Here is an 11,518-nt window from a genome sequence, read left to right as displayed (position 1 = left end):
TACTCTGTAATTTGGCTACTTTTTATTCGAGCAGGGTCATCTTCAAGAGAAAATTACAAATTAAGAATCCATAATACTTTTACAAAGACATTTCAGGAAAGATTTCTTCTTCAGTCATCATATCATACATAGTATTTAACAGTCCCTCTTCATTGTTTTTTCAGCTTAAAAAAAGAAAACAAAGATGAAGAAAGTGGAATTTTTTTTCAGTCGAAAATACAGTGTTTTCACAATTGTATAAAAGTTCCCAAATTTTGGATTTTTTCTTCCAGTAACTGGAAAGTAAAAGAAAAAAAAATAAAATAAGATTAAAACTTCACAATGTTTCAAAACACAATAAATGCTCTTTTTTTTACGTAAAATTTGCCCCTATGATCGACAACATGTTCCTTTTTACTAAAATATATCTATATATTGAAGAACTATAGTACTGTACACAACAGTATGAAATAAATAAAATTAGGAAATATAAAATGGGCCACATAAATAATCAAAATAAGAGAAAAAAAATAACGGTTTGGTTGTAATACTGAGAGAGTTTAAAAAGAAAAGAGCTGAGAAAACATTGCACAACATAATGTAAACTAAAGGAAAACGGCTGCCTATACGTCTGTAATACTGACACGATGCTTCGGAGAACAACGGTGAACCATCTCATCATAATACTGAAGCTGGTGAAGAAGGACAAAACAAAACATAAGAAACCGAACCGTCCTTTTACACAATACGAGGGTGGCACTTGCAGAAAAACACACAGGTTAAAAGGTTTGCATATAAGGCTTCTTTTTTCTTATCAAAAAACACCTTACAAAGGCTTCGTCCTTCATCGTTTTCTTCTTTTAATCCCGTCCATAAACTGTAATTTTCCCTTAAAACGAAAGTCTCTTTAAAACTTCTTTAAAAAACAAAAACAAAACACAGTTTAAATTCCTTCATTTGATTCGATTCAAGAGGCCTAAAACAGTGCGGCTGGAGATGTTTGGAGAAATAAAGACGACACCGAAAAACGCAGGTAGGTGGTAATACTGAAGGACTGCAGGGCAGGTAATACTGCTCTTTTCCAACACTGTATAAATATATACATAGGCAATACTTTTTATTATTTTTGTTCATGATTATAGAAGCGGAGTGCAATTTGTACAAGTCACTAGTTGTGCTATAAATACTATGGAACACAGGAGGTTAGCACCACACGTTGTTTTAGGCCTTAGTACTGTACATTTTTATTCATTTATTCGTTGTTCGGTTTGCATAATGCAGCTTATTTCACAAACCCGCCACTGATTTCTGAGTCCATCGCGTCCCGCTTCGGCAGACGTCGTCCCAAAGAGAGCTTCCCGGAAGCTTCAGGCACGTGCAGCTTAAAACGCGGCGGCGGCGTTTTAAACCGAGCAGGTGAGAATGCCGAACCGAAAGAGACAAACTGAAAACTGTAAGATGGGAAGCTCCCTGAAAACCGTCCGTTACATGCCGTCCTCCATGGCATCCTCGTGATCCGATTTGGTTTCCGTTTTGCCGTCCAGCGAGCTGTCGTCCATCGAGTGCTCCCCGTTCTCCTCCTCGTCCCTCAACGTGTCCGGGTCCGTGTCCATGCTCTTGCTCTCTTCCTCTTCCTCCTCCTCGAACTCGTCCCTCCGTCCTATCTTCGCGTACGTTCCGTCCACCTCCTTCCGCCCCTCTGCCCTGATCCCTCCGTTCACGCCGTCGTGCCTCAGGATGGCCTCGCGCTCCGCCAGCTCCGCCGGGTAGCCTTGAGGAGTCATGCCCTGCAAGTACGCCCTGCTCATCAGCAGCTCGGTGGGCTCCAGGTGGCCCTTCTCCCGGGCCTCCCGCTCCGCCGCCTCCCGCTCCTCGGCCTCCCGCTTGCAGTAGGAGTAGCGGTGGTTCATGTGCTGCGAGTAGGAGCCCGAGTGGGAGAAGCGCTTGCCGCATTTGTCGCACTGGTACGGCTTCTCTCCGGAGTGCAGCCGCGAGTGCTCGATGAGATGGTGTTTGTGTTTGAAGGCTTTCTTGCAGATCTGGCACTGGTGCGGCCGCTTGCCTGCAGAGACACAGAAACAGAGAGCGGGACGGGACGTGAGTGAGGCGCCGGAGTCACAAAAACACAACTCAAATCACAACAAAGCAAAAAAACAAACAAAAAAAAAACAAAACAAATTTATTTAAGCTAACAAACTGCAGCATCCTGGGTGCACAAAGAAGCATTACAAGAGATCCTTCCTAATAGTAAATGTCTTTTTCATTCTCTTAGCTCATCAATAACAGATGCTTCATTTAGCTTGAACTGCTTTCCATCAACATAAAACATAAAAACATCAGAAAGTCAACAACTGTGAAAACCTGTAACAAATATTTTTACATTTTGTAAAGTGACATTGTTAAAATCAGCAACACACATCAAATATGTTGGTCAATGTTCCACTTATTATTAAACAAAGGCAAATCTAAACAGGCTTGGTTTAGAGGAACTCAGTGTTTCAGCTGTTTTGCACTTTTATGGAAGAATATATGAATAGGTTTCATATATTCTATATAAAATCACTGTGCATGGTCATAAAGTTACAGTATAAATAATATTAAACACCAAGATTACAGTTATTTTTCTGTTACTAACAGCTGTTTTCTGATATTACAAGAAAAGTCCTTTTAGTTTTATTTTTTTTTTAATTAAAAGTCCAGAAAAAAATTATATATATTACTTTATCTTGTATGCAATATTTTTGTTAATTACTATTGTTTTTCTATATATGTTTTTAACACTTTTTGATTTTGTTTTCTGGGACCTACATACATAGCTGATGCTGTTATGCATGATTTTTCCCACAATATAGGATATTTCTATTCTATTCTGTTTTTATATAGTGCTATTCATGTTATATAGACAAATCCAATAAAAGTGTCCCAAGAACACGGCCTTGAGGAACACCACATGTACACAAGAGATGTTCCCTGATTACAACATCAAGATAAATTGAACAGAAGAGTCCCGAGATCACAGCCTTGAGGAACACCACATGTAATTAAACCCTTTGCTTCCACTAGCTGCTGCATTTCTAGCTGCCGGTTCAACAGGAACCTAAAAAGCGACAGCATTCAGAGCCAAAATGGCTCCTTCCTGCCTTTTCATGAGCCGATAATTAGACGGCTCCATAAAGCTTTGAGGTCTCTGTGTAAGGACTTCTCATCAGGAAGCTCCTGTAGTTTGGCTGATGTGATTTAATACCAAAAAATAATTATATATCTAGGTAAATTAATGTCTTTTAAGATCACAACATGATATGATTTGAAAATAAAAGAGCATAGCTCCCTCTTCTTTGGCTACCTGCATTAATTTAATTGCAAGAAAGGAACACACAAAGTTTTAAAGGCATCACATCCCTGTCAATGAAGAAGCAAGTTAGGTGTTGGGTTACAAATACAACTTAAGGATTGAACAGAGAAGGAAAAAAGGGAGGAAAAAGGGAAATAAAACAAAAATATATAAATATATACTGTAGGAATTGGCAACACAAACATTTAAAACATAAAATAAAAAAGCATGGGGTTTAAAATAAGGGTCTAGAACAGTATATACCTGTGTGTTCATATTTGTGTCTTAGAAGGGAACTGCTCTTCTGGAATGTTTTGTCGCACAAGTCACACGCGTACATACCACTTTCGGTCTTCTTAATCTTCTTCCGCGACAGACAGGAGTCGGGGTCTGTCATGTCGTCCAGCCCTGACAAGTAATCTGGTGTACCGTCAAGCAGGTCCCCCTTAGAGACAAGAACAGAGAGACAAGAGGCGAGAAATAATAAGCAACGCGGCACCGCACAAACCCGCAGAGGCTTAAAGACGGTTCAGACTAAAAGTGAGAAAACTGGAGCTGTTTGCTTTTCGTTTATTTCAGGAGCTGTAGCTACAAAAATTGATCCATTTACATGCTAAATGTTTGTTTTGTCAAAATGTACTCAATTGTAATGTGTAGCTGGAATGTAAATGTGCTAAGATTTAAATTATACAATGTAGCTAAACCAAACAACAAAACATACGTACTAATGAGCTAAGTGCTAAATGTGACAAAACACCAGTCAAAAATCACTCCAACAATCTTAACTAAGCAAGTAATTGTATTAAAAATAAATGTGATGCTGATGTTTAACTGAAAAAAGCTAACTGCTAATCATGCTAATATGATCAGGATTTATATATTAGACATTTTATTTTTGTGCTTCTAAATTATGAATATGAAAATGTTGAATGTAATCAAATTTTCCAATTATTTTATAGACTATAGCTTTTCAGAGAGTAAAAGAAATATTTTACTAATATGCTAACTGTTAGCTTTGCTAATCTGATAAAGCATCTTTAAAAAAAAGCTTTTAAAAGTTCAAGGTTAAAGAAAAATCAACATTTTTATGATGCTGAAAGTTAAAGATAAGTTACATGTAGGTGGTTTTCCCATAGTTTTAGAACTCAACAAAGCTCAACAAATGCTAATGCTAATTTGCTAAATTCACAAATGTTCAACAACATAAAGCTGGGAATGCCAAAGCAAATTTTAGAAGTGAACATGTTATGATACCATGAACTGGTAAATTTTAAATGCAACAATGTTGAATTTAGCTAATTATCCATCTAGTTTAGTTACTGTGAATTTCTTGTGCTAAGTAAATAGCAATATTTGCTAATTGATACTAACTGCTAAAGCTACTAATTTGATCAATGGTAAAAAAAAACAACAACAAAATATCTTTTTAAATAATGCAAAGTCTTAAAAGATATCTTGGAAAAGAGCTGAAAAAATTATAATTTTTAAACATAATGCTGTTGCTAATTTAAATAAACACCAAAACGTCATGATTATAATTGTTTTTAAATAAACAGTTGAAATAATTATTTTATCAGGAAGTTTTAGTTAGCTGTTTTATGCTAATCTGACAACCTATAAAATAATAAAACATTTATATTAAAGACTAGAAATGCTTATGGTGCCAGAACATTTTTCGGAATAAATATATTTTATTTCAAATTTGAGAAGTTAAACTGTTAAATATATTCTTGCAACTAATTTTCTAAAATGGAAGCTAATATAGTACAATGTACAGATGAATGCCTCATGTTTACAAAGACAAATTGTTTTACTGGACTTTTGCAAAGACATGATTTAAAATGAATATAATGAATGTTAAATGGAATAAAAATGTGAGTTTTTATTACATTTTAGGAGCAGAAGATTTGACCAGTTTAACATAAACACATATTTGACAAAGTTCTGGCTGCTTTACTTGTATTATTAACAAAAACAAAAAAAAAGAAAATATATATTAAGTTTTAATGTACAATGTAGTTCTATTTCAAAAGCAGAAACTATGGATTTTAGGAACTATAATTTATTTAAGTTAAAGTTATCTGTGACAATGCTCGACTCCCAAAATAAGTTAAAACAACCAAAACTGTAAAGTTTTTTATTTTTAGAAAGTATTATTATAGCTAACATATTATACTATCTATATATAAATAATGCAATATACTACTGAATATTATTTATATAATTACATAATATCTTGTTTGAGAAGTTAAACAGAAACACATCTTTGCTAACATGCTAACTGCTAACTATCGATTGCTAATTTATGAATCCACTAAAAATTATCCATCAGCATACATATATATACAGATAATGTCATAAAATGTGCTGCTAAATACTAAAAAGAAATAAATACATAACAAAAAAGGGGCAGCCTGTTGATTGGAATAAAAAGACATGCTAACATGCTAATATGCTAACTGCTAAACATGTACTATCTTACAATTCTGAAAATGAAATAAATACCAACTTTAGGAGCTAAATTATTTTATTGCAAATTGATTCAAATTTTAAATCTAAGGTAAGTGGAGTTTTTTTTTGTTGTCTTTTTCGGCAGCTTTAAATTTGTCGATTTGACACTTGAGCTAAAATACACGGCTAAACTGCTACATTTAGTGCCAAGGAAACCAAAAGAAAAAAAAAACACAACCTAAAGAAAGCAGAGATACTTTAGATGTAAATATTTTATTGTGCAATCTGCTGCTGAATGGCAATAAAAAAATCATCTGTGACACCATTTATAAAGCCCTAAACTCCACACAATGCTACAAGTTCATGCATTTTTGATTACCAGCACCCAGCAGCGTTTATTTCTTATAAAACTTTCAGCTCTGGAATAATATCTCCCATTTATAACTGACAGCTTCCTCATTATGAAGCGCAGCTAGCGCGGGCTAATTTTGAACTCGTGTTAATTCTGCACATTCCTTTAAAACCGTCCCCTTTTATAATGAAGATTACTCTTAAATTTAAATTAATGGAGAACAATATTACAACATTAGAGGAGACGCGGTGAGCCATTCTTGAAATTGCAAGCTCATATAATGATTATAATCAGAAGGTGCACCTTAATGGCCAATATTGAGTCACCAAAGCCTGCTTTAATGAATATGTGTGTGATAATGTGAGGACCGTGTTTTAAGAACGGACCACTATCACTCTGCAATCAATTTGAACTAAACGCCTGTAGCTGTATTTTTAAAATCTAATTTAATAACTTAGAATAGGAAACATTATTAATACTTTTTTTTCATCAAAATGGTTCCCTCTATGTTAAACAGCCTTCAGCATTCGCTGGTAATGAACACGGAGACGGTGCATTATTAATCCACATGTAGTGAAGAAGCTCATTTTGGCGTCGGCTCGCTTTAAAATGCAGGCGAAACCCGCAGCAGGAAATTTTAGAGAAGTGCACTGCTCCGGGCTTCACCTTTGTCATTTTTACAAAGGCCTTTCACCCATATTTAATAACAAATATCCCAGCTCTGGACGATAAAATTTGATGCTCCTTTCTTTCCAGGCTGCAAGGAGAATACCGCTACGATTCAGAGAGAATCTCCTGCTCGTGTCATTATCATAAACCTTTGCACTGCTAATGACATCTCGGTTTTGTCCCACCTCAGGGTGGTGTCCCAGCTGTTTATCTCCGTTGCCTCTGCCAGTTCATCCTACCTCAGGTGAGCGTTTCTCTCTCCTGACTCTTTTAATTAGCACAGAAATTAGTTCAGCACATTTCAGAGAGTCTAAGAGAGCCTGGGGCTTTTCACGAAAATCACAGGTGGCTCATTTACCTGGAAACCCGGTTTTCGCTGGTACTTTCTCCTCTGCTGCATCTCGGCAAAGGTAGCCGCCCCTGCTGCGTAAGTGTAGGCCATGTGCGGTAGGAAGCCCATTTGATCCATGCCCGGGTACGGCCTGAGACCCGGTATGCTGGCCTGCATGGGGGGCATGAAAGTGGCCGGGGGGAAAGCGCTCTGCGGTGGAAGTGACGTGTACAAAGGTTTGGCAGCAAACGGGTTAATGCCAAAGATGGGGCTAGTGCTTTTTTCAAGGTTCCCATTGTTGGTTGAGCCTGAGAAATCCTTCTTGAGATAGGCCAAGTTCAGCGGCTCTTCGAAGTGCTCTCGGGGAGACGGGATGCTGCTGTGGTCGATGGTGATGCTGTTGACCTTCGGCCTGCTCTTGACGGTCAGTGCGTGCTTGGGCTCCTTCATGAGTCTGGGCAGAGAGAGGTCGAGCGGCTCGGCCTGCAGGTCCTCCGACGTCAGGCTGTTTGGAGTGTAGGAGCTGCTGTGGGAGTTTTTGGAAGATGTGGACGACAGGTTCAGAGGCGACGGGGTGTTGCTGCGGGAGTGGTCCAGCTTCTCGCCGGCGGACTTGCCGTTGCTGCCGAACTGGTGGTTCTTCAAATGTCTAAGCGCGTTGTCACAGTTGTTGACATTGTTGTGGAGCTCCGCGATGGAGGGGGACGTGATGCGGTCGGAGGGCTTGATGAGAGACACGGGCGACCTAGCTGCCAAAGAGTCTTTTGGAGGAGTTTGGTGGTTATTTGTTCCGACAACCATTTCCGTGTTGTTCCTGTGCTCTAGTGGTGGGGTCCTGGTAGTGCTATACTCGTACATCTTTCGCTGCTCAAACCATTCCTTGACAAATTCCTGAGGAAGGCCGACCGCTATGGAAATTTTGAGCAGCTCCTCCGAGTTGGGCTCCATGTTCATGGCAAAGTAAGCTTTCAGCACAGACATGTGGTCCCTGTAGGGGTTGAGGGGGCCGGTGAGTCCCTTCTCAGACAAAATGGAGGAGTGAGAGTTCTTCTCCATGAATATCCCTGGTTTGTTAGCCATCAGATTCTCACTGGGCTGCAGCACAGCTTTGATCTCCTCGTTCATTTTGCACAGGTAGCGTTCATGTTGGTGCAAAGGTATTGGCCCTGGGAAGGTTTCTTTGCAATACTGACAAGCGTACGGTGTAAACATGTTTTCGGGCACCTTCTCCTCCACACCTCCTTCGAGCATGTGGTTGGATTTCTCTCGTTTGATATTGCTAATCTGTCTCTTTGAGTCTGTCGTCAAGCTCTGGAGGCAGGCTTTGGCTTCGTTCACTTTCTCCAATGTGTAGTCGATGATGCTTTTGGTAGCGCCGTTGTGATTGACCAATGGAAGACCAACCTGAGGCCCCCCTGGTGACGTCAACCCCTGCTTCTGCTCCTCCATCTGGTTTCCCAGCTCCTTCATGTAGGCCTTGAGCTTGGAGAGCTCCTCCGGCTTGCAGTCCATTTTCTGCCTGCACACAGTGTTGTCCACGATCTGGAGGACCTTCTGCACCTCGCTAAGGTTGTTCGCCAACGGACCTGGGTAGCCGCCAAACTGCGACTCCAGGCCGGCCATGCTCAGGTGCTGCAGAGGGCTCTGCGCCGTCGAGTTGTGGTGGTTGACGCCCAGCGGACTGGTCCCTCCCATCCCTCCGTTCATAAACGGAACGGGAGCGCCAAACCCGTGGGAAGCCATCATCAGCTTGTAGTCGTTGAAGTCGAGCGGCTCTGTTTTGATGCTCATGTGGTTCCCGTGATCGGCGAGGCCCAGCGACTTGCCGTTCTCGATCTTCTGGCGCAGCTGGGTGATGGCAGTGTTGGTGGGCGAGGCGGAGGCGGAGGTGGGGGAGGAGCCCGGCTTCAGGTTGGTGCGCATGCGGCCGTTGACGGCGATCAGGCCGATGCACTTCTTGCTGCTGATGTGGGAGCTGTAGGAGCCGGAGTGGGAGAAGCGCTTCTTGCAGTTGGGACACTCGTAGGGCTTTTCACCTGAAACGACAAACAGGTACATTTAGAGGAGACGTTTCCTTCAGAACAACAGACGTTTGATCACGTCTTAAGGTTTTCTTTAGATTTTGGCAGCTTTTTATCTGGAAAATTTAATCTAGGGAAGACTAAATGTTCTCAAAGTTAGCAATAATGCTAAAGTGCTAAACAAATAAAGTTTGGTCAATACTTTTTTTGATAAAAAGGCATTGGTGTCCTTTGTTTTTTTTGCCTAAATATCCAAGAGAGTGATTTAGATTTTCTTTGGATATTTGATCCCAATAGTTGACCAATGAATTAAAAATTAACAAGTGACCTGTAGGTTTTTAAAGATTTTATTTGGACTTTGGCAGCTTTTTCACTCCGTTTCAATTAAGTACCTATGGAAGTCCATTTCTGCCATTAAAGAAAAAATAAAAACAAAACAGGAAGTCATAAATTTGAGCTTTAATTATGAGTTTTAGTTATAATTGCTAGAATAAAAGTCCTATTTACAAATTCTAAAGTCCTACTTCTGACTTTTATTCTTGTAATTGTGTCTTGAAGGCTTATAATTATGACTTCCTGTTGGACTTTTATTTTTTTGTTCATGGCAGAAATCTTAACAGAGCTGCATACTGGAAGTTGATGCATCTTTAAAATCACACCTTATGGTTTTGCTTCAGTTTTTTTCCAATAAAAATTGGAGATATTTTGGTTTTTGAGAACATACTTAATATCCTGTCAAAAATTGCACAGTAACACAAATTCTTGCTGCTACTAGAAGCTGTTTTCCCTAAATATCTTCAATAAAATGGACATTTTCTGTCAGATTTTCTTTCGGTATTTAGTCCCAATTCTTAAGATGATCAAATCAATCGGACCTAAAGTGTGTAAACTCACCGCTGTGAATCCGGAGGTGCTCCTTCAGGTGGTGTTTGTACTTGAAGGCCTTGCCGCACTCGGTGCATTTAAACTTGCGGTTTCCGGCTGCTTGGTTGAGCAGTTGGTGCTGCGAGGAAACACAGACAGACGAACCATTTTAAACACAATATTTTATTTATTTAAAGAAAAGAAGATGCACAAACATGGCGAGGGTGAGAGTTCAGCAAATATTCACAATTGGTCGGCATGACAACTGGCCAACGAGGCGTCTTGGCTTCCTGTTCCCACCTCGGCGATAGCGGAGAGAATCGCATACCTTTTAATTTCCTGGACGCTCGGCCAAAAGGAGGACTGCCTTTACAATCTGGCAGCCCAGAAAACAGAATAAATGAAAAGAGGCTTTTTTAGAGCCTTCATTAGGAGCGCCGATCTGATCTAGTTTTTCATTAATTTTGGCCTAATCAGCTCAGAAAGTATCACCTGTACGAACGCAGTAATTGGGTCGGCTAGTGGGAACTTGATTCAAAGGTAAAGCTTTATAGAACCAAACAGGATTAATTTCTGAGTGGGATGACGGCGCCCACTCTGCCCACATTCCTGGGGAGACAGATGGCAGGACACTGGGAGGACCTGGTGGGTCCAAACCTTCAGAGATCCAGCCGAGGGAAGAACGGGGTGGGGGGCGCGCGTTGTGGAGCCGCATAAACAAACAGCAACAGCTGCTTGGCCCCCCCAGAGGAGCCCTGCCCGCTAAAGTTTCGTCTGCTGCTAATAGGACACAATTGCACCGTCAGGCTGCTGGTGGGCGGAGACTGGATGTTTGCATATGTATAAGCTCTAATTAGTCATATTCTAGCTAATTGGTTAAGAGAAGGAGGAGTATTAGTGCTTGTAAACACAGAAGACGGCGCGTCGCAGCGCGTGTTTACCTATCAGGACGTAATTCTTTATGTTAATCTGAATCACTCCTCCTCAGTTTTGCTGTTAATTACCAAATGTACATTTAATACACATGTGTGTTGCTTGTGTCTTGACTAATCAGCTGGTAATGAGAACGAGCAGCAGCAGGAAGAAAGGACCTAAAGAAGACATCATTGTGAAATCGTCTGGCAGATAAATAATGGTTGGGTTTTGTTCAGGCCGCTGACCGGAGCACGGCCCGGCCCATCTGCTCACACCCAGCTGGCGGGTCAGGTGAAAGCGCTCGGATCAAACAGCCTGAGCACGTCATACTCGCTTCAGAGGGCGCCATGACGACCGCAGCGCACCGCGGTACGCCATATGATCTGGTAGAGCAAGAGCACTGCTTCCTGCCTGGCAGACCGCGCTCAGGGGAAAATCAGCCCAGAGGACGGACTCTCTGATTGGTTTGGAGAGGGATGAGCGTGGACAGAGTTTATAAATATTTTTAACTTTCACTTATTTTTACAGAGACGGCAGGAGTTTATGGAATTTATAAAAACAAATGACTGGAATGAAGCTGAAGAGAATATATCTGAAGTAGGTGG

General features: G+C 40.5%; 1 protein-coding gene across 6 annotated transcripts in view; it reads right to left on the bottom strand.

Moving 5' to 3' along the window:
- The window catches only part of zeb2b (zinc finger E-box binding homeobox 2b), an 82,134-nt gene continuing 70,616 nt past the window's right edge, over positions 1 to 11,518 (bottom strand). For 4 of the 6 annotated variants that reach the window (XM_016679989.1, XM_007568666.2, XM_016679990.1 and 1 more), the window contains 4 exons: positions 10,029 to 10,137; positions 7,141 to 9,149; positions 3,575 to 3,755; positions 1 to 2,041 (listed from right to left, as the gene is read on the bottom strand). In XM_016679989.1, the coding sequence (XP_016535475.1) occupies positions 1,464 to 2,041; positions 3,575 to 3,755; positions 7,141 to 9,149; positions 10,029 to 10,137 (2,877 nt within the window). In that variant the 3' untranslated portion in view covers positions 1 to 1,463. The remainder of the gene's footprint in view (positions 2,042 to 3,574; positions 3,756 to 7,140; positions 9,150 to 10,028; positions 10,138 to 11,518) is intronic. The other 2 variants (XM_016679993.1, XM_007568667.2) reach the window with 1 other exon arrangement.

Source organism: Poecilia formosa, unplaced genomic scaffold (assembly GCF_000485575.1).
Source record: "Poecilia formosa unplaced genomic scaffold, Poecilia_formosa-5.1.2 Scaffold229, whole genome shotgun sequence".
NCBI lineage: Eukaryota > Metazoa > Chordata > Actinopteri > Cyprinodontiformes > Poeciliidae > Poecilia > Poecilia formosa.
Note: the sequence above shows the minus strand (reverse complement) of the source record. Positions and strands in the feature narration are given on the sequence as shown.